We start from the raw sequence: 24,455 nt of genomic DNA, 5'->3' as shown, positions 1-24,455 counted from the left end.
GATGCAAGCTCCTCTCAATGCAACAAAGGAGAATACAGTTTAACTAGGCAGCCCAGTAAAACGATAAGCTCCCAGAGAAACCCAGATGACAAGCATGCATCCTGAATAATCCCCTCAGGTGGATGAAAGCCACGAGCAGAGTGAACAGCTGAATTCTTAGGGCTTTACTACCAATCAGAATCCATTCCCACTACCCATGAAGTTCATGAAATTAGAGTATCAGAATTACATGTTTACATTTACTATAGGTAAACCTATTACTACAAAAAGAAAAGGAGTACGAGTGGCACCTTAGAGACTAACAAATTTATTTGAGCATAAGCTTCGTGAGCTACAGCTCACTACATCGGATGCATTATGCTCAAATAAATTTGTTAGTCTCTAAGGTGCCACTCGTACTCCTTTTCTTTTTGCGAAAGAAGAGGCTGCTACTCTGAAACCTATTACTACAATATTTCATATGTATAAGATGTTCTATGTAATTGGAAAGAACGTTAATAGGACAATATGTATATTTGCATTAAATGCTGAATGAGGTCAAAAAAACAAACCTACCTGATGTGTATTGTTTTAGCTTAGGAGAATCTCCTTGCCCCTCCAGCTTCTCCCATCTTATAGCCTCTGGCTTCTTCATTTTTATCTCAATCTATAGGACATACAAGATGTATAAAGACCAAAACCTGTAATTCCAGATCACAATAAATAGTTTTGCAGATTAAAGTAGGCTAGGTTGCAGGACAGTCAGAGGTAGCAGATACTAATTTATGAGTAAAAAATCTCAAATCTATGCCATCCAGTTACGCAAAAGTTAACCTCTGCATAATTTTATTACACTGATTCTCCTCCCTTTTTACTCCCTATTGTTTATTATTCACTTGAGTCTTGTTTCAAATTAAGATTGAAAACTCTTGGGCAGGGACCGTGTCTTTCTGCATGTCAGTACAGTATCTAGCAAAATGAATCCCCATTCTTAGAGCCTTTGAGCACTATAGCAATACAAGTTATTCAGAAGAACGAAATGCAACTTTTACATCGACAGGACTGCAGAATCAGAATTCAGTAGCTTACCTGAAACTTCTCTCATATCTAAAGGTTTAGTATTTGAAGCACAATACATAATTACAGACCTCGCAATAGCCTGAAGCTATGAACAATTTCCAGAAGACATTAAAAACTCTATGGTGTTAGCTGGTTTCGTGGATAAATAAAAACCTAGTCTTTAAGACTGCTGGGGGAGAAAATGTCTGGTATTCATTCCAAATCTGGCAGGGAGAGTGGACACGGTAAATGCAATCTAAAAGAGCTCTCTAAACAGCCAATTCAGATGCCTTCTCACAGTTGTTAAACTTATATTTTTGCTTTGCAACTTTGTAACTCAATAGCCAATGGGAAAATCCAAAACAGATACAATTTTCCTAAATGCTACAGAAGTCAGTATTTATATTTAAGACAAACTTCACCTCAAAACAGAATTATACTGTTCACTTACAAGAATGCAGTTAGTACGATGCTACAGTACCTTAAATTGTGTCTTAATTATTAAAAATTCCCTATTTTGTCTGATCAGAATACATAGTTTTACCTAAAGCCACTATAACCTGGGGATCCCTGCAGACCTAAGAACAAAGAGACCTTTGTAAAATGCTAGCCCCAAAGCTCCTAGCAACAAGCTGCTTAAACACCATCATGCTGATCAGAAATTTGAACTTCTACTTCATCCATTCATCACATCATCTGCAGGTAAGCAATAATTTAAGATGGTTTTTAAAACAGGAAGTAAACTCACAGTCATTTGTTCAATCCCTAGGTTTTTGCTTTGAAGTCCAGCGTATTCAAAGCTGTATGTTGGGTTTTAAAATGCATGAAAACATTCAATTATCCCTGCATTTTCTTTGGGTGGGCTGCACACCATTTCCCTTTCCTACACAAGTTTACATAGAGATTTACTTTGTTTACCAACAACCTGGAAAAGTGAAAAAACACGGAACTTTAGTGGTAAGTGATGAGAACACCCCCAAAAGAGGCAAGGACTTCAACAGATGTGTTTTACCATACTCTCAGGTCTAAGAAGATCAGCCCAAAGCAAAACAATGCTTCCTCCTCCACCATATATTCTGATCTCAACTGCTGTTCCTAAGCGTAGGAACACATTGCCTCAACAGCTTCTTATGATGTCACCTCCTCCCACCAAATCAATATTCAGAAAACTTAGTACATTATCCCCCTCTATTCTTGTTATTTGGGAGTGTTCAGCACCTTACTGCAGCAGTTTCTGAAAAATATTTAATTCAGTTTCTTTTGAAACTTTTTCTTTTCTAAAAATGAAGTCACTTGCTATTGCTGCGGTCTGCATTTCTAGCAGTAAAGCCTACAAAATGCTATTTAGTAAGTAATATTAGTATTAGTATTAGTAATCAAACAAGGCTATTTGAAACTTAGCTGGTGTCACTCCTGATCAGAACAAACTGAAGAATACTGGTGGCCTTGCAATTCCTGCTTCTGCACCACCTTACACAGAAACCAATCTTCAGTTTTGAAGAGACAAAAGAGAGAAAGGAGCATGCCACAGAAAAAACTAGAAGTCTTAGGTGAAGCACTTAGGTGAATCAGCACCTTTTTTTAAGCATTGCAGACCCCAGCAAAGAATTTTGGTACATCTGTCACAACTGAATTCTACTTTCTGGAAAGGGGGTAGAACTAAACTTCGATTCTAGAAGCTTGTTGGTGTGTGTGATGCCCAAGAGTAGTACAAACTAATATTCTACATAAATCTTAGTCCCAAACTGTTTCCCCACTTTAACATTAAACTACATTTGCTCTCTGCTGGCCCAATTACCTACGTGATGTAAGTCCTTTTGAACTTGGATGCACTAGTCATTTGTTCTGCTACCAAATTTAGGAACTACACATTGAAGATGTTTCCCAGACCCATGTCCAAATACTTGAGGTGTCAGAATGAAGTTCCCCTACTTCCTCCTTCCCCCACAAAATACAGACCACGGGTATACTCTATAAAACGTTGAGTTTTATGGCAATCTTTACCTTCTGCTCTTAGAAAGTCTTTTCTCCCCAGCACCTACATGTATTTTACTTCTTCCATGCTTCTAAATTAGGATTTCCAAAGAGTCTGACAAGGTTACAAATCAGAACGAAATCACTAAGTGTTTTACAGCGCATCAGCTGATCCTCTTTCATAGCTAAGGGTGCCTCAGTTACAGAACTAAGAATAGTCAGTAACTGTTAGGATATAGATATTCAGGCCTGTCTGCAAAGGTCTGTATTTTAAGAATTTAGGTGTATTCTTATCACTTGGCTAGTTATAGAGATATTAAAGAATCAAAATCACTGTCTGCCGGTGTAAGGTCCTTCTCTTACTGTGACAGTCTGAGGCCCTGTTCTTAGGCTAAGGCCTTTGGCTAAGCAGCAGAGGCAGCCATAAGCTGGGAAGGACTGGTCACCTCCTCACATTCCAAACTAGTCACACTGAAATAAGGTGCTACTGGGCTCTTAGGAATACAATCCTGTCCTGATAGTGCCTATCACCTCCAGAGAAAGGGAAGTGCCTAGAAGATGGAAAAGGAAACTTAGTTTGATAGCATCCTGTCTGGCAAGAACTCACTTATCAATAGCTGGGATGTGAAATCTCACTTCTGTATTGTTTTGTCATTATAGTTCCCACTTCGCTATTTCAGAGTAACAGCCGTGTTAGTCTGTATTCGCAAAAAGAAAAGGAGTACTTGTGGCACCTTAGAGACTAACCAATTTATTTGAGCATAAGCTTTCGTGAGCTACAGCTCACGAAAGCTTATGCATCCGATGCATAAGCTCACAGCATATGCATCCGATGAAGTGAGCTGTAGCTCACGAAAGCTTATGCTCAAATAAATTGGTTAGTCTCTAAGGTGCCACAAGTACTCCTTTTCACTTTGCTATTGTTTGTCTGTATAATCTGTCTGGTTCTGTGATTGTTTCTGTCTGCTGTATAATTAATTTTGCTGGGTGTAAACTAATTAAGGTGGTGGGATATAATTGGTTACATAATCATGTTACAGTATGTTAGGATTGGTTAGTTAAATTTCAGTAAAATGATTGGTTAAGGTATAGCTAAGCAGAACTCAAGTTTTACTATATAGTCTGCGGTCAATCAGGAAGTGAGTGGGTGGGTGTGGGGAGGGGAAATGGGAACAGGGAATGGGGGTGGGGAAATTGGAATCATGTTTGGCTAAGGGCAGGAATGGGAACAAGGACACAGATGTAAGGCTCTGTGGTGTCAGAGCTGGGAAGGGGGACACTAAGGAAGGAAACTGGAATCATGCTTGCTGGAAGTTCACCCCAATAAACATCGAATTGTTTGCACCTTTGGACTTTGGGTATTGTTGCTCTCTGTTCATGCGAGAAAGACCAGGGAAGTAAGTGGGTGAAGGAATAAGCCCTGTAACAGTCACCCTTCCAGCTGCTTAACCTGTCATTCAGGAAGAGAAGTCTGTACTTGAATTTCACTTTTGGTTCTTCATGATCAAGTTAGACTCATGGGGGAAATGTCAAATTTAAAAAGTTATGGAAGAATGGAGGAACGGGGGGCAGTCAGAGAACATCCATGATCTATGCCAATATGACTAGCCTTCAGTAAAAGTCTACAATAGTTCTAAGATAGATCTGGAAAGCAGATAAGAGGAGTGTCGCTAAAAACAGACAATCACCACACTTTTTGGTTTTCAGACATTAAAACTCACTAATCTATAGTTTTGTGATTAGTTTTAAGATAATTGTGAGGTCTGTAGAGCTCCATGTAAGTCATGGAGAGATAAAAAGGCTTCTATGCTGCCAGGTGTGGCAAGTCACACCACCTCAAAGAATGGCTCAAATGTCAATTAATAAATTTGAAGTGCTCCTTACCTTCTAAGCTTTCATAATGCTGGATTGGGTAAAGTGAGTAAAAAGTTTCCCCTCTAGTGATATTAGAACAGACTAAACCAGTCATTTAACTCCCTGCTTCTTCAGCTGTGCAGAACTTGATTACAACATCATTCTACATCCTTCCCTTTTCCATTACACCCTTCTGCACAGACTGTGAAAAGACAGTGGCCCTTCCTCTCATACTACAAATGACTCTCCATCCTTCCTGCTAAACCTCTGTCCATGCCCTAAGCATTTCACCTTAATGGTTGCAGCCTCTTCTGATACGAATGGGGACCGGAGGGTGGGAGAGATAAGAAACCTTTTTAACTGAACCCTTCACTGTCTTCATCTTTCTTTATATTTCACATTCCCTGCCACAGTTTGTCAATGCTGGTTTATGCTTTAATTCACCGAGACGAAGTCTACATTTAAAAGGCTGCAGGGGCACAGCAGGAAAAGCCTTCCCATCAATGTAGTAAATCCATCTCCCCAAGAGGTGGTAGCTAGGTCGACAGAAGAATTCCTAGCACTATCTATATGCGGATTTAGGTTAGCTTAACTATGTTGCTCAGGGGTGTGGATTTTTCACACCTCTGAGTGACATAACTGGGTCAGTCTAATTGTCTACTGTAGAAAATAAGATCACCTTGAGCTCCTCAGGTACAGGTACTGTGTCTTCCTTTACTTGTCAAGTGTTACGCATGACTATGCCACTATACAATTGATATTGTATAACACCATTCCATTAACTCACGTTAGCCTGCAGCCTGTTAGTTTGCCTTGGCTGTCTGGCAGATTTAGATCCATATTCTTAAATTTTTATTGTAGGCCTTTAGAGTTTAACTTTAGTTCTTATTTTTGAGATCTGATTCAGCCAGTAACAGAGTAAGTGACTAATGTACGGTTAATCACCACTACTATTTGTACAATCTAAGTATTGTACTTTTGTCTATTTAGTTCCATTGTGCAGAATTACCTAATTAGATATTTGTACACTAGGCCATTAATTTGAGCTAAAACTTTACTTCTAACAATTGTTATGTTTACACTCAAGAGTAGGACCCCTTTTAAATTAGGTACATAAGCTTTCTTCTAATTATTATTTTTGAAACCGAAGTGCTTTCCCTTTCCAGCATACCTCGACCTCATGGATTCCTTCTGAAGGTCTTGCCTGCCCATCACAGTACTCTCCCCATGCTTCAGGAAAATGCAAATCAAGCTTTACTGTTTTTTCTGCTCCACTGATACCGGTATTTGTTTGTAATGTTGTAGCTAATTCTTATTACACTTCCCTCTACTGCAAATGGCCCTGAGCCAGAGTCTTATTATGTGACAATTATCCCTGAAAGGTGGTTTACAAAAACAATACCTAACACATAAGATGCAGCCTTCTTAATCTTTAAATCATTTCAATAACAGCAGCTGACTAAAATAAAGAAAGATGAAAACATTTGAGCGAGAGTAGTGATAACATGGTTAGACCTCGACTCAAGTCTCCTTCCATTGGAGTAACTCATTAGCTAAAGCAGCAGGCACGAACAGAAAGGAGGGAAACGTGCACACTATCACCATAGAACCAGACTTTCTAGAACTAGAAACCTATGAACTTGGGAAAGAATTTCTTGAGAACTTGAGAGTTGATCTGATAAACACTCTTGTGAACAACACATCACTATTTATATAAATAGGATTTAAATGTGTTTAAAACAAGCATTTTTGAAATGAATGCTGCTGACTGACAGATTACAGACTAGAGTCTTGGTTTCTGACAAACACCATGTCAGTCTGGATTTTCACTGCCTGGACAAAGGTGAACACATTTTACAATTTATTTTCATAGATTCCAAGGCCAAAAGGGATCACTGTGATCATCTAGTCTGACCTCCTGCATAACACAGCCACAGACCTTCCCCCCCAAATAATCCCTACATCCTATCTTTTAGATAAACATCCAGTCTTGATACAGTAACTCCTCACTTAAAGTCGTCCCAATTAACGTTGTTACGTTGCTGATCAATTAGGGAACATGCTCGTTTAAAGTTGTACAATGGTCCCTTATAATGTTGTTTGGCAGCCGCCTGCTTTGTCCACTGCTTGCAGGGAGAGCAGCCTGTTCGAGCCAGCTGGTGGGGGCTTGGAACCAGGGCGGACCAGCAGACCTGCTATCAGCTCCCCTAAGTTCCCTGTGCAGCAGCCACCCAGCAGGCTATCAATTGCCAGGCAGTTCAGCTGTCCCTCCCACCACTGCCCTGTACTGCTCCTGCCCTCTGCCTTGGAGCTGTTCCCGGGAGCCTCCTGTTTGCTTTGGGGGGGGGGGGGGAAGAGAGGTGCTAATGTCAGGGTGTCCCCCCTCCCCGTTACCCCATCTCCACAGAGTGGGGGACATGGACAGACACACACACACACACACACACACACCCCCCAGGGCTCAGGACAGAGGGAGCTTGCTGACAACAGCTGCTGTCTCAATTTGCTGATCTACTTAAAAAACAATGTACTTCGAGTGGGATCAGTGTCCTTAGAGGGGCAATGCGCGCCTCTCTCTCTCTGTCTCCCCTCCCTCCATTCGTGCTGCCTTGTAGAGCGTGAGGCTACATTAACAACCTGTTAACCCTTGAGGGCTCAGCTGAGTGCTAGTTCATCATTTAGCAGTAAGGCATTCCCTGGGAAATATCCCAGACTCTGACTTCACCATCTCAACCAAACTTCACAATCATCATTGCTGTGTACAATATTAAATTGTTTTTTAAAACTTATACTGTGTGTGTGGCTTTCCCTGGAACCTAACCTCCCCCCCATTTACATTAATTCTTATGGGGAAAATGGATTCGCTTAACATTGTTTTGCTTAAAGTAGCATTTTTCAGGAACATAACTACAACGTTAAGTGAGGAGTTACTGCATATATATGGTCAGTGATGGAGACTCCACCACAACCCTTGGTAAATTGTTCCAATGACTCATTACCCTCACTATACAAAATTTACACCATATTTCCAGTCTGAATTTGTCTAGCTTCAACTTCCATCCACTGGATCATGTTATACTTTTCTCTGCTAGACAGAGGAGCCCATTATTAGATATTTGTTCCCAATGTAGAAACTTGTGGACTGTAATCAAGTCACCCCTTACCCATCTCTGTTAAGCTAAACAAATTCACCTCCTTCAGCCCATCACTATAAGGCATTCTAATTCTTCAATCATTCTCATGACTCTTCTCTGAACTGTCTCCAATTTATCATCATTTTTTAATTGTGGGCATCAGAACTGCACACAGCATTCCAGAAGCGGTCACACTAGTGTCAAGTACAGAGGTAAAATAAACCTTTCTACTCCTACTCGAAACTCCCGTTTATGCATCCCATGATTGCACCAGCATCACATTGGGAGCTCATGTTCATCTCACTAGCTACAACGACCCCCAAATCTTTTTCAGAGTCACAGCTTCCCAAAACAGAGTCCCCCATCCTCTGTGTATGGCTTACATTCTCTGTTCCTAGATGTATACCTTTACATTTAGCCATATTAAAATCATAGTTTGCTTACGTCCAGTTTGCCAAATGAACCAGATCACACTGAACCCATGACCTGTCCTTTGTTATTTGTGTGTCACAAATATTATCCATGATGATTTTATGTTTTCTTACAGGTCACTGATAAAAATGTTAAAGAGCAAAGGGCCAAGAACAGACCCATATAGGATCCTACTGGAAACAAACCTACTTGCCAGTTATTTTCTGATTTCACATTTATAGCTGATAAAATTTATGTTTGTGTACTCATACCAACTTTTGTGAAGTTCTAATTTTGTGTTTGTAACAGAGGGTGTTATGGATCTTACTTTATCAATATTAAACATTATCTAAATATTAATATTTATTCTAATTGACTGGTTTTCTATTTTGCTATTTTACTTACTTGAGAGAAAGTACTTGTATCTCACGTTTTGTTTCAGTAGGACTGCAATATATTAAAGATCAATTTATTTTTGTTTCGACACATATTCATAACTTAAGAGCACAAGAGAAGTTTCTTGACAGGTTAACTTTAAGTGCCGATTACAGTATAACTAAATCCAGTTTGTAGCCCATTAGCAATATGAGTAGCTCTCAGTATCATTTAGGCCCCTAACCTACCATGGTTACTCCTTGGTTAATAAGTGCAGCAGCTAATTACATATTACTGTCCATAGTCACAGCATTTGATCTATAAGTCAGATTCACGTGCAGTGAAGGGAGGGAAAGAGAATAAATCGGGAGTTTAACAAAAATAGAGAAAGTGGAATTTCAAGAAATGTTTAACCTATACTAGATGTATACACACTTCTGTAGGCCAAGGTTACCCTACAGCAGGGACTCCCCCCAAACTCTTTGTCTGCCACACTCCTACCTCCCTCTATTTCAGGGATTCCCTACAAACCCACTCACCTCCATTCCAGGGGCTCTCTGTTCCCCCACTCCCAGCCCTTCCTCCTGTTTTGCCCCTCCCCTCTATGTCTGAGAGACACTTCATTCAGGGTGTCAATATTTTAAACTCTATTAGGACAATGGGCAAAGCAAAGATGGTGGGGTGTTATGCTGGAATTCATTAGTGGATGCCACCTTTATTCTATAGACAATAAGAGGCCTGATTGAAGCTGATGGTCTTCTAACGAGATGTCAGGGGCTCCAAGGGTACCATTTTTTCCATTCCAGTTTTGCATTTTTCACAAAAATGAATAGGGTTTTGCCTACTGATATCTGTAACAGTCCCTAAATTTGGAAATTGATTAGATGGCCATCCAAAAGTTATGTTACAGACAGATACCATCAAGTTGAGTCTAGCGCCTCACTTTGTTCAGCTAAAAATTCAATTAACAACTTCCTTAGAAGTAAACCGGCCCCCCGCTCCCCCTTAAAGGCCCTTTTTTAAGGCAAAAAGGCTTCACCTGGAACTCCTAACTGAAATCTAGAAGCTCTAGGTCCTAGTCTGGGCTGAACTAATCTACATTAAATTTCTCAAAGAGGGATAGGCCCTCTAGACTGGAGTAAGCATCTATAGCTAGAACACATTTCTGAGCTAAGCTGAACTCCCAGGCTGAAGCAAACTTCCATGCTACACCAAACTTCCAACCAGAGTGAGCTTCTAGGCTATAACACATTCCTAACGTATATTTCTGAGTGATGCTAAACCCCTAAACTGGAAAGCTCATTACAGCTGGAGCAGGCTTCTGATTAGCCTGAGCTCCTAAACTGGAGTGAGTGCCTTCCTAACAAGTTCTGACCAATCTACTCAGTGCACCTCACTGAAAATGAAGACGCTCAATAGCAAACATGCAGCATCTTCCAGTACCAAAAGAAAACATCACATATTATCAGAAAGTTTATAGTCTAAATTAGGGCTGTCAAGCGATTAAAAAAATTAATCGCGATTAATTGTGCTGTTAAACAATAGAATATCATTTATTTAAATATTTTTGGATGTTTTCTAACATTTTCAAATATATTGATTTCAATTACAATACAGAATACAAACTGTACAGTGCTCACTTTATATTTATTTTTGATTACAACTATTTGCACTATAAAAAACAAAAGAAATAATATTTTCAATTCACCTAATAGAAGTACTCTAGTACAATCTCTATCATGAAAATTGAACTTACAAATGTGGAATCATGTACAAAAAAATAACTGCATTCAAAAATAAAACAACGTAAAACTTTAGAGCCTACTAGTCCACCCAGTCCTATGTCAGCCGATCTCTCAGACAAACAAGTTTGGTTACATTTGCAGGAGATAATATTGCACGCTTCTTGTTTACGTCACCTGAAAGTGAGCATAAGCGTTCGCATGGCACTTTTGTAACCGGCGTCGCAAGATATTTACGTTCCAGATGCACTAAAGATTCGTATGTCCCTTCATACTTCAACCACCATTCCAGATGATATGCATCCATGCTGATGACAGGTGCTGCTTGATAATGAACCAAAGCAGAGCGGACCAATACATGTTCATTTTCATCATCTGAGTCAGATGCCATCAGCAGAAGGTTGATTTTCTTTTTTGGTGGTTTGGGTTCTGTAGTTTCTACATCTGAGTGTTGCTCTTCTAAGACTTCTGAAAGCATGCTCCACACTGCATCCCTCTTAGATTTTGGATGGCACTTCAGACTCTTAAGCCTTGGGTCAAGTGCCATAGCTATTTTTAGAAATCTCATATTGGTACCTTCTTTGCATTTTGTCAAATCTGCAGTGAGTGTTCATAAATCAAACAACATGTGCTGGGTCATCATCCGAGACTCCTACAACATGAAATATATGGCACAATGCGGCTAAAACAGAGCAGGAGACATACAATTATCTCCCAAGAAGTTCAGTCACTGATTTAATTAATGGATTTTTTTTTAATGATCATCATATATATAAAGGGAAGGGTAACCACTTTTCTGTATACAGTGCTATAAAATCCCTCCTGGCCAGAGGCAAAATCCTTTCACCTGTAAAGAGTTAAGAAGCTAGGATAACCTCGCTGGCACCTGACCAAAATGACCAATGAGGGGACAAGATACTTTCAAATCTGGAGGGGGGGGAAAAAGGCTATATCTGTCTGTGTGATACCTTTGCCAGGAACAGATCAAGGATGCAAGCCCTCCAACTCCTGTAAAGTTAGCAAGTAATCTAGCTAGAAAATGCGTTAGCTTTTCTTTGTTTTGGCTTGTAAATTCGCTGAGCTGGAGGAAATGTGTATTCCTGTTTGTGTGCCTTTTTGTAACTTAAGAGAATCCCTCTAGGCAAAACCTATGTTTTGAATTTGACTGCCTGTAAGATTATCTTCCATTCTGATCTTACAGAGTTGTTCTCTTATCTTTTTTTGTTCTTCTAATAAAGTTTGATTTTTAAGAATCTGATGGGGTTTTTTGGGGGTCTTAAAAATCCAAGGCTGGTTTGTGCTTATCTTGTTTATACTCAAGCCTCCCCAGGAAAGGGGGTGTAAGGGCTTGGGGGGGATATTTTGGGGAAATAGGAACTCCAAGTGGTCCTTTCCCTGTTGTCTAAATCACTTGGTGGTGGCAGCATACTGTTCAAAGACAAGGTAAAGTTTGTGCCTTCGGAAAGTTTTTAACCTAAGCTGGTAAAAATAAGCTTAGGGGGTCTTTCATGCGGGTCCCCACATCTGTACCCCAGAGTTCAGAGTGGGGAAGGAACCTTGACAATCATCATTATGGAAGTACATCCTCTGGAATGGTGGCCGAAGCATGAAGGGGCATGTGAACCCCGTTTAGCATATCTGGCACGTAAATACCTTGCAACGCCAGCTACAAAAGCGCCATGCAAATGCCTGTTCTCACTTTCAGGTGACATTGAAAATAAGAAGCGAGCAGCAGTATCTCCCGTAAATGTAAAGAAACTTGTTTCTCTTAGCATGGCTGAACAAGAAGTAGGACTGAGTGGACTTGTAGGCTCTAAAATTTTACATTGTTTTGTTTTAGAGTTCAGTTATGTAACAAAACAAAAATCTACATTTGTAAGTTGCACTTTCATGATAAAGAGATTGCACTACAGTACTTGTCTGAGGTGAACTGAAAACTAACATCTTTTGTTACTCATTTTTACAGTGCAAATATTTGTAATAAAAATATAAAGTGAGCACTGTACACGTTGTATTGTGTTGTAATTGAAATCAAAATAGTTCAAAATGTAGAAAAAACATCCACAAATATTTAATACATTTCAATTGGTATTCTACTGCTTAACAGTGCAATTAACTGTGATTAATATTTGAGTTAATTGCATGAGTTAACTGCGATTAATTGACAGCCCTAATCTAAAATCTCTATTTCATTAGAAGGAAGCCAAAACCAACTCTGCAGTTGGGTTCTACCTTCCTCTCTTTTGGGACTCATTTAGGAATTAATACATACATTTGACACTTTCAGAAACCTTTCGCCTGAGCCTCCACAATCTCAATTCTCAGCTACCTTACCATTATTGACAGTTTAAGTCAGCCCATAGTTATCCCCTTGTAATCAGGCTAAAACCTATTTTTCTCAGTAAACAGGATTACCTGACCACATCTGTGTACCCAGGTTGTCCTGTGCTCCTTCTCATCTCTCTGCAGGCCATCCAGAGCACAATGCCCTACATGCTACTACAGTAGACAACTGTTAGTAGCAACATATTGGTGCTGTCAAGGTTCCTTCCCCACTCTGAACTCTAGGGTACAGATGTGGGGACCTGTATGAAAACCTCCTAAGCTTACTTTTACCAGCTTAGGTTAAAACTTCGCCAAGGTACAAACTATTTTACGTTTTGCCCTTGGACTTGATCGCTGCCACCACCAAACGTCTAACAGATATGTAACTGGGAAAGAGCCCGTTTGGAAACGTCTTTCCCCTCAAAATCCTCCCAAACCCTACACCCCCTTTCCTGGGGAAGGTTTGAGAAAAATCTTCACCAATTTGCATAGGTGAACACAGACCCAAACCCTTGGATCTTAAGAACAAGGAAAAAACAGAATCTTAAAAGAAGAATTTTAATAGAAGAAAAAGTAAAAGAATCACCTCTGTAAAATCAGGACAGTAAATACCTTACAGGGCAATTAGTTTCAAAACAGAGAATCCCTCTCGGCAAAACCTTAAGTTACAAAAAGACACAAAAACAGGAATCTACATTCCATTCAGCACAGCTTATTTTTTCAGCCATTTAAAGAAAACAGAATCTAACGCATATCTAGCTAGATTACTTACTAAGTTCTAAGACTCCACTCCTGTTCTGTTCCTGGCAAAAGCATCACACAGACACAGAGAGAGAGGCTTTGTTTCTCCCTCCCCACAGCTTTTGAAAGTATCTTGTCTCCTTATTGGTCATTTTGGTCAGGTGCCAGCAAGGTTATCCTAGCTTCTTAACCCTTTACAGATGAAAGGGTTTTTCCTCTGGCCAGGAGGGATTTTAAAGGTGTTTACACTTCCCTTTATATTTATGACAGGTGCCGTTTTGCTCTGTTGCATCTGAGTGGCTGTTGCTGTTACGGGGATCGTCATCTGACCAAAGGCATCCTGCTTTTTCTGATCAGTAAAACAGCTACAGTACATGCTAACAATCTATAGTTGTAACAATACCATGTATGTTTATTATTCCTACAGTAATATATTAGTATACATACTGTACATTTTAAACACTTGCTCTGTTACGCATTTGTAGCCTACCACCATATTGTATCAAAACAGCGGTATTAACTGATTTAATGATATAAAAATATTGAGTTTTATTTTTATGTTTTAAGAACAATAAAACCTCAACCATGACCACAAACACAACCTCCTGATCTTACTTGTAAACATTTTTTGTACTTGCACTTAACTGTAATACTTTATACATACTGTAAGTCACCCTGGGTAAGGTGTCTGTTAAACAAATAATGTAATAACCTAAATTAAAATATTCCACATCAGTGTATTCTATTTATACAGTAAGTATCAACTGTTTGCAAGCATGGCTTTGATTTTTGGCTAGGGAAAGGCCCTGTCATCAACCAAGTGCCTTTTGCTGGTGCCATGGAATTCCATTCAGATTTGTTAGAGTTAGAGAACTGATGACTTTCAGCAGTTTACGCTACAGTTTGAATCAATTGCTGATTGATTTTGACAGCATTCCAAAACTCCCTAATGTTCTAAGGCTAGGGCCTAGCAGCTGCAGTATACACTGCACTGAGAACCACCAGGAGAATAAACTCAGCCTGGCTGCTGCCAAAACCGACGTAACAGCAGGATGGAAGGAAGAAAGCATGCATTAAGCTGGCCTCCTGTCCAAAATGTGGGGACCTGCAGCACATGACCTCAGTGACCCATCCTCCCCATCAGTGAGCACCACCTGGGGCAAGAGCACCCCTCTTCTGGAGGCAGAAGAGAATCCCTGAAAATGGAAGTAGTAAGAACCAGGAGAAAAATGAATTCTAAAATCACTTCTGCTGACTCATTCATTCTGTACCCTTCACAGCTATTAAGAAATGCCTTATATCCCACAGAAGTTCCGAATACAATCTAGCTCTGATTTGGCATACCCAAATCCCATACACTTAGCCACACTGTCTCGGTGTCCTTGTCCTTTTCTATTGTATGTGTAAAACTGGGATAGTCATGCATAGGTAATCCACTGTTTCAGTGCATTGTATATAATCCTCTAGTGGCTGGTTCAAGGAGGATTCAGCAGGGCGGGTTGATCCACCTCAATCAAGGGAATTTAAATCAACAATTTAAATCATCAAGTGGAAAGCCTCAATTTAATTCACTGATTTTAAACAACTTTTCCATTTGTGCATCAGTTATTTTCTAAAGAAAGGTACATTCATTGGTTGAGACAACCATTAAAACATGTTGATTTACAACTAAATAGAGTCGTTACACTAGATTTGGTACATATTTTTGCTACCTAGGAGGATACGTTATAACTATATACATTTATTTAAGCAATGATACAACTTAATATTTTCAAATTCTTATTACTTATATGTTTTTAGTATGTTAGAAAATGGTGAATGATATATTCTTTTTTTTTTTTACTAGATAATTAACTTTTTGTCCATGGTTTTGTGTCATACTGCATTTGAAAGGTAACTGGAATTTAATTAAACAGACAAAACAGTATTTATTTTTTACTTAAATGTTTTAAGAGATAAGTTTAGGCCTAAACATATTAAAATTAAATCAGAATATAAAACATTAACAGAAATTATATTTCAAATAAAAAAAATCTAATTTTAAATCAAAAATCCCTTTTTTTTAATTTGATTTTTATCCAACTCAGATTAAAATCTTCTCCTGCCACCAGCTAATATAGTTATTTCTGTAGCTCAGGAGGCAGAAAATTCAGGATGCAAGCCCTGATAATGATGTAGGCAGGATGGGGCCTGATGACAATTGCACAAAAATAGAAATTTTTTTAACCTTTTTCCTTTCATGCATTCCATAATTTAAATAAAATTTCTTTTAACAGTTTCTTATATGCAAGTTGGTAAATTCTTAGTCTTTTCCCACCACATTTGTTTGACAAAGAAGAATCAAGAATCTTGACTAACATCCAATTGATATACTCAGCACAAAGAATATTAAGTTTTTCTTTACTCTTTCCTGGAGAAAGAATGGTGAATAAGATTACTTTTTGCCCATGAAATTTGAGAGAACCATATAAAGTGGAACTGTCCAAGTAATACAAGTGATCTAGACATAAGCACTGCATTTTGGCTCCCCCTGCTGGAAATAAGTCTTTAAAACAACTGATGCTATTAATGCAGTTAACGCTCCTTCACAATTCTCCCACAAAATAAGGAGTGAGTAACTAAGTTTGTGGCTTTAGCCACCAAAGATGCATGACCTATGTTACTACAATTAACAGTTACAGTGGTAATCTGTAACATACACAGCACCTACCTATGCATTTCTCAGATACCTGATTCAAAAATTTTGTATTAGAAATATGAGCTGGTCTGATGTCTATTTACTGATGCCATTAAGTATATATATACACACACACACACACACACACACACACACACACACAGTAGAACCTCAGAGTTACAGACCCCAGAGCGACGAACTGACCAGTTAATCACTCACCTCGTTTGGAACCAGAAGCACACAATCAGGCAGCAGCGGAGACAAAAATAAAAACAGCAAGCAGTACAGTACTGTGTTAAACTACTAAAAAATAAAGGGAAAGCAGCATTTTTCTTCCGCATAGTAAAGTTTCAAAGCTGTATAAGTCAACGTTCAGTTGTAAACTTTTGAAAGAACAACCATAATGTTTTGTTCAGAGTTATGAACAACCCCAATTCCTAAGGTGTTCGTAACTCTGAGGTTCTACTGTATCTGTATGGTGGCTATGGTGTACCACAATAACATGTTCAAATAAACAAGCTGAGGGCTATTAGGGAAACAGTAGTTTCTCATTACAGGTATGCTAAATGGAGTAGGAGGCAAGTGGATAGCTTCAGATTACACAGTTTACACAAATGCTCTTTGCAAAAGGAAAACCTATTGATATACAGGTATTGGAGGGTATTGTAATGGCAAAAGCTAGAGACCAAATTGTGGTTCTGCTCCCAAGAATGATTATGTAGAAATGGTACCTTCCTCAGCAGATCTGTTCTGTGTATATTCAGTCATACAAGTTCTTCCAAAAAATTGTTTTGATATTTCATCATTGTTAGCACAGCAGAGCCAACACAACTCTAGAAAAAACTACATTCTTTTCTGAATCCAGTACCAAAATTGTTTAATTTTGATTGCAGAACCTTTATTGCTGGCTGTGAACAAGCCAGAAGATAGTTTCACTTTCAGATCCCAGGTACCCTTTGCAGATCTAGCAGACTGAGTACGCTTGCCCAAGCCAAATCAGGCTACATAAGACAAGAACTCTGGTTACAAGCACACATGGGACAAGGAACCTGTTTAAGAGAAGACAATTTTGCAGCAAATGGTTTAGAGAATTTTCTTTCATGTAAGACAGATAAATATGTCTGAAACAAATTTAATACCAAACACAGCTCTCTCTAATAGTCACCTAGATATTTAAGTTTTCCTGTATTGCTATAAAGTTACAAGTAATATTTTAAAACAACCTGGATCAAGTCAGAAATATTAGGATACTTTGAAGGACAACAGGAGAGAAATTCTGACCTTGGAGGAGTAAGAAGTAGGTAACAGTTTAAGATCAGTAATTTAAGTACTACTGAAGAAAAAGTTACACAGCTCATGTTTTACTTGCTCCAGTGGTACCTGCATAGTTAGCATGTGACCCACGTTCTACACAGTTGTCATGAGATACATAGACTACATTTGTTTTCACCTTTTTAAAACAGCAAAAATAAATTACAGAAGTTGTATTTCCTTTCTTATCATGCAATATTAAAACAATTGTAAGTACCACTCAGATGTTGGCACCACACAAGAAGGTAGCGTCATCCAAACCACATTCTGACCTTTCCACAAAATCAAATATTTATATTAGTGTGTGTCTAACACTTACGCTAAGTGTACAATATCACCCTATTGGAAGAAGTCGCCTCTGGTTTTGAATATTAAAAAAGCCAACCTGATGTTTCTTAATTGCCCACAATGGTTAAAACACTACCTTCAAACAAACTCACCTAAATCAGGAAATCCATCTAGGAAAGGTCTTGAATATGGTTATTAAAAGAATTAAAAAACAAAAAGTACATTTCTAGCTAAAAATAAAATCCACTGGGAGGCAAGACATCATTTTAGAAAAAACTAGGAAAAGCTAGGAGTAAGCTATCAAGCATTAATCAGTATATTACAAAATCTTAGCCTCAGATTTTCTTTAGCTCTATAGGATTTAAGTTTTGGGGGTGGTTTTAAACTTGAACTGGACTAACAAGCTAAAACCAGAGAACCATGAAAGTGGAACTTGCAATCACTGTAAACTTCAAGTGTTATCTGAGTACAGCTTCACTTTAAAAAGGCCCGAAATGTGTGCCTCACAACCATTGTAAATTCCATATATTGTGCTATCAAAACTTATAAAAAACTTTCACTGAAATCACAAACTTGGTTTTGTTCATAAAGCAAGCTTGCAACATGCACCTCTCCCCATCTTTCTTAACTCCATCCTGAGAATCAGTTCTCAATTCAAGCTGCATAGCTTGTAACTCACAAACAGAGGTTTTATAATTAAATGTAAAGTTCACTTAGTCTTTCCAATTTGAGGATAAGCATGAATACATTTTGCACTGTGAGAGATGTAATTCCAAGACTGAAAAAAGCTTTATTTAGATGGAGTTAAAAAGAGCCTACCAACTTGAAAGGAGTTCACAATTCCATCTAAAATTTTGTATCTGCCATTGTTTCAAGTAACACTTAGAATAGCTATCAGATTAGTAAAAATTTCAGTAAGTTTGTTTACTTTGCATTTGTCAGCATTTTGTGTACAATTAGTTTTATTTATGGTGCACACACTTTAGGCCTTCCAAAACATTGTTTATCAGTAAACAGCTATAGCTGAGCTGAAAAACTGAAATGGCAGCAAGTAAAAAATATAAACAAAGAAGTGGTGAGAGAGGTGGCAGTTCTGGGTATGTTCTCAGGACTGCTGTAAGATTTTTAAATATAAAGCAGGGAAGAAAACTTCCGATTACATTTTTTTAATGGAATTTAAAAATATTCAGGTTATATCAGGCCAATGTTTTTGAAAGGTTGCTCTAATAGTCAACATTAAAAAAAAATCTAATCACAGAACCATTTAAGACTCAGAATACATTACTTTTTAAAATTCAGTGGTACAAACTCAGAAAAATTCAATGTAGTTTCAGAAACGGTCTTCACTCTGCACCTATACCCACGGATTATCTGAAAACCTTCACCAGTGACAAATAAAAATTAATTCTGCCCTCTTAAATATATGAATTCCAACAATACCAATGTTGACCCTATTTCACTGTTGATCATATTGACATCCAGTTTATTTACTTATCCCAAAATTTCAGACTCTCACCTGACACCATCCCTAATCTCAAAATGCCCCAAATCTCCTTTAACTGCTAGAACCTCTAGCTTCTCCATTTATCCCCCTGTATAACTTTTGACAGAGTTATGCGTATTCCTAGAAGATTCTGAATCAGCCTCAAAATTAAAAATTTAGGGGCATAGAAACATTTCATATTATATTCATTTTAACAGAATATGCTACAATGATTTATTGAATTCAATGAGAATGAATACAAAGCCTCATTTCTTAGCATATATGAAATTGCCACAGAATCTCCAGTTTGCTGCAAAGAGCACTACAGAAACTACAAAATTCAAGCTTGCCATTGAGTACATGTTGACGAAGTGGGTATTCACCCATGAAAGCTTATGCTCCAATATGTCTGTTAGTCTATAAGGTGCCACAGGACTCTTTGCCGCTTTTACATATCTAATCAGGGAAATTGATGCACTCAGCCCATAAAGAATGGGATAAGGTAGATTGGACTCTCCAGCCCATACTGGAGGTGGTTGTGATTTCTGGACTTCACCAGAAGGGTAAGATGCAAGATGTTGTAGGCTGTGGTCTGTAGCAAGTATGAACACTTCAGTCTAAGTGGTGGTTGACTTGCTGAGTCAACATGTAAAATAACAGTGGGAGCAGCAGTTTGTGCTTCATATAGTTAGTGTGAGTGGTTATCAGCAGGAGTCAGTGTTAAAGCAGTGCTGAAACGTTAAGTGAGACATCAGAGTTTCAGGTGTTTCAACAAAAAACTCAAAACACACCCCTCTTCCTAAAAACATCTAATATTTTAGGAAACAAAATAAAACACTCTGCCTTAGTTTTTGAAAGATTTTGTAAGAGGGGTTTGGGTTTTTTTTATTAAAGCAACTACATTTGAGACTAAGCTACCTTACTGTGTTTAAGACCGCTCATAATTTCATTCCAGTTAGGCTCCACCAGCTGGTCAAAACTTATAGCACTGATTTCAGTTATCACAAACTTCAACTTAACTTAGCATTTCGTCACACTTCAAGGAGGGCACACTTCAACTATTATCTCCACAATGAAAGATTCAAGCAACTAACTACCAGAATATAGCTGAGCAGAATAAGAATTTCTGCCATAATGCGGATAAGAATCAAGGTTGTACAGTCTCAGCGTACTCAAGTGGAGAAGAAAAGGAAGTGCAAGATACCTAAACCAAAACCTAGAATGGCTTTAAAGTCAACCAAAGAGATTATGGATTGCTCAACTCCAAACCAGCCAACTCAGATGAAATGCCTCCACATGGGGCTGTAGATGCCCACTCTATCTTTTAAAAAGTTACTGTTATTTTTATAGTGCTCAAGAGCAGGTGAGGTGCTTTGCAGAACAGACACAGTAACAGTTCCTGCCTCAAAGAGCTTACCATATAACTTCAGACATGATACAATGAGTATAATACTAACAGTAAGGTCAGAAAGGACAAGGGGGTCTCCCTCTCACTCCTCTCCTTGGGCCTACCTGCCCCCCCCCCTTGACACAGGTGTTATCACAGCTCTAGAGCTGCAAGTTTATCCTGGTGTCCCCCTTCTCTCATCTCCCATGCCAAAACAGCTCTAATACAGAGTACTGCTTAGTTCCTCCATGCACCCTTTCACAACAGCTTGGCCACCCACAGAATTGCTCCGAACACTGTGGAACCAGTGTAAGTAGAAGTAAAAGGGCAACACACCCCTCTTTCCTACATAAGGCCCTTCAGGCTTTGGACCTACAGGGCATGTCTACATGGCAATTAAAAACTCCTGGCTGGCCGGGCTCGGGCTGTTTAATTACAGAGTAGACACTGAAGCACAGGCTGCAGCCTGGGTTCGGGATCCTGTGAGGTGGAAGGGTCCAAGAGCCTGGACTCCAACCTGAGCCTGAACAGTTACACCACAATTAAACAGCCCCTTAGCCCGAGCCAGCTGGTACAGGCGTCCAACTGCACCATAGACACATCCATAGATAAATGTCTGCTTGTATTAAGGTAAAGGTTCAGGCTTAGCCCTATGAGTAAAACTCTGCTTGTATTAATGAAAAGGGGCTAAGATACTAACAGTCATACTGACAACTCATACCGATCACTGAAAACCTTCAAAAAATTCCTGAAAACATTTTTCAAAAGCAAGTATTTGGGTTTTTATCTATTTAAACCCCAATTTTTCATGTCCTGGATCTCCAAAGACCTGCCCCTCCCCCACACACTCAAGAGTCTCCGCCGGATGGTTCAGCGTACCTGTACAGAGAGGGAACAAAGAGGGGAACTGCTGGTCGGCGGCTGTTGCTGCTGGCCAGTTGGGGAAGCAAGACAGGTAGGGAGACTGGTCCTGATAGCAACAGGACTGCAGGGAGCAGAGCGCAAGGCTGAACCCAGTGAGTACTGGCCCCCCAATTGCTTCCCCTGCCCTTCAGCATGGCCCAAGGGAACAGAGCCCCGTTTGCTTTCCTGTCTGCCACGAGTGTCAGGCACCTCCTCCCCTCACCTGCTGCCTCCCCCAAGAGTACTAGGTACCCCATGTCCTCTGTCCATTGAGAATACTGGACACACCTTCCTCCTCCTCCCATCCACAGTACCTCCTCTTTCCCCCCCTCTCCGCACCATGAGTACTGGGCACCTTCTTCCATCCCATCCAGAGTGCTGGAGTCAGGGACACCCATCCGCTTTCCCTGCCAGACAGAGCCACCCCTCCAACTCTAGCTTGTCTACGGAGCTGAGAAGGCGCTTCATTTCCTGGGAATTTATGAGCGTATTACAAAAATTGATAAACACTAATAAATTCCCAGGAAATGAAGAGCCTCAGTTATACACAAACTATGCTACTGCATAGACTGCCTCCTTGTCTCTTATACTGAGATTTATCAAAGATGCTGAAATCATGCTGCCTTCAAGTGCTTAAACACTGTTTCAAGTATAGCATGGATTCATGAAAAGCATTCAAGAGTTAACTGCATGGCAATTTTTTGCAAGCAGTCATCTGAAGAAAGCCTACATTAAGAATGCCTAAATTACTGCAACACTTAGGTTTTAAGTCAAGTCTTGTTTGCTGTATCTACATAAAGTTGCCTTGAATGACAAGCAACCTTTAACTCCTAAAAGTTTAGGAAAGGTTTTATAAGAAGTTTATAATTTGGAGATTATGAACGTATAAAGAGATGAGCACCATAGTGCTAGTGGTAGGTAAAAACATCCACACTTTATAAATGAAGTCATTTGCACTTCAGTAAAAGCTATCTTGGATTTTGCTAGCTTCTGATATTTACATGTCTGTTTAGAAAGTCTTCTGTTGGCTGAAAGACACCGTGAAAAAAAACAATTCTGTATGAAAAAAACTAGTCATTATGACTGTCATAGGAACACAAGACAAAAGAGCAGAAATGTTTTCAACACCAGAAATATTCAAAGAAATAATTTACACTTTAAAAGCTTACCTTTGTTGAAAGCACTTTAAATGTACTTTGCTCTGGTACTATGGAATGCAGAAGAACAAGCTTCAAGTTGTAGTCTTCTCCGGATGGAAGTCTCACCAATGCATTCAGCTGTTAACAGATAAACATCTCTTTGTGATGACCACAGAGTACACTGGCTGCAATTTTCGACCTTAGCATTAATTTTAATCCTCCACTGACAACTTTCAGCGATTAAACGAATGACTCTTCACTTGGAATGTTTTAATGAAATGTCAAGCACAAGACAGGAATTTCAAACTGCACTATTTCTTACTGCATTATTCAACAATGATTTCAAAGTGCACTAGAAAATAAATAGGAGATTGTTGTTCCTAGCCACCAACTAGCTACTCAAAAAGGCTGTTATCTCATCAGTTTGATCTGCATTCTTTAGGAAAGTGTTGCATGACAATACGAAGACAGCAAAACATTAACAATGGAACACAAAGATTATGCAACTTCCCTCTTCCCACATACTTCAAACATTTACTTATGAAGTGAGATGTGTGCATGTAATCTTGACTGAAGTGAGCTGTAGCTCACGAAAGCTTATGCTCAAATAAATTGATTAGTCTCTAAGATGCCACAAGTCCTCCTTTTCTTTTTGTGAATACAGACTAACACGGCTGCTACTCTGAAACCTGTCATTAAAGTAGATACTAACTGAACATGTATGGTTTTGTTCACCAAGAATTAACAGTTAAGCAACACAAACCCATGTCTGCTGTCAGAATAAGAGAAACCAAGATTAATATGGTGCCAGTAATATACTGAACACAAATATACTGATGCTAGATTGCAATGCTTCATTTAAACTGGTTACCTCATGCCATGATTGTCAGAATAGATCTGAGGATACCAAAAGCATGGGAAGTAAAACACCAATATGCACTTTACACCATGTTCTCTACAACTTCCTACAAGAATGTTAACACTTTATTCTGCCTTTTTCATGGCGACTGAATGATGCGATACAGAATGTCTGTATCAGCAAATAGATGTCCTGAAAGATAGAGATGCATATCAACTAAGAAGTTATTTTTCAGTGAACTCATAATGTAATCACCTCTTTCTCAGAAAATTGTACACTGATGTCATCTTTCTGTGCGTTCTTGATCATGAGAGTTACGATTACTTGAGATTCTGTTTGGTACCAGTCATACCTTTAAAAAGAGAAGGACATCAAAACTAAGTTTTCTTGCACATGGTTCAAAAACATGTAAGTGAACCACAGTGCGAGAAAACTCAAGTACTGTAGAGCACAGTAACATTACAGGGTTTTGTGTTAATTGTTTTGAATTTACACAGCACAGAAGTCTGAGGTTTAGCAAGCAGAATGAAGTTATGAGTAGATTTTCCCTTCTTCCCCAATAGTTTGCTCAAGTGCATTGAACTAACAAGAACTGCTGGTGGAACAGAAAAAATGTACAACTGCTCTACCAAGAAGCAAAAATCTAAATAACTAATGTACACACTTATGTCTTCAAAAAATCGATTTATTGCCAAGTATCACAATACTATTTTGCACTTCTATTGTGTTACTCATTCAAGGATCTAAAAGCACCTTATGAACACGATATACCAACACACATATTGGCAAGTCTTCTGATCCTAACTTGGATCTA

At 38.9% G+C, this 24,455-nt stretch overlaps 1 protein-coding gene across 1 annotated transcript in view; it reads right to left on the bottom strand.

The window, feature by feature from the left end:
- Positions 1-24,455, bottom strand: part of SUGT1 (SGT1 homolog, MIS12 kinetochore complex assembly cochaperone) — a 48,589-nt gene that overhangs the window by 2,524 nt on the left and 21,610 nt on the right. Inside the window, exons 9-11 of the mRNA XM_074961558.1 lie at positions 23,897-23,993; positions 22,813-22,920; positions 556-646 (exon numbers count right to left, since the gene is read on the bottom strand). Coding sequence (XP_074817659.1) covers positions 556-646; positions 22,813-22,920; positions 23,897-23,993 — 296 coding nt within the window. The remainder of the gene's footprint in view (positions 1-555; positions 647-22,812; positions 22,921-23,896; positions 23,994-24,455) is intronic.

The sequence above is a fragment of the Natator depressus genome, chromosome 1 (genome assembly GCF_965152275.1).
Source record: "Natator depressus isolate rNatDep1 chromosome 1, rNatDep2.hap1, whole genome shotgun sequence".
Lineage (NCBI taxonomy): Eukaryota > Metazoa > Chordata > Testudines > Cheloniidae > Natator > Natator depressus.
Note: the sequence above shows the minus strand (reverse complement) of the source record. Positions and strands in the feature narration are given on the sequence as shown.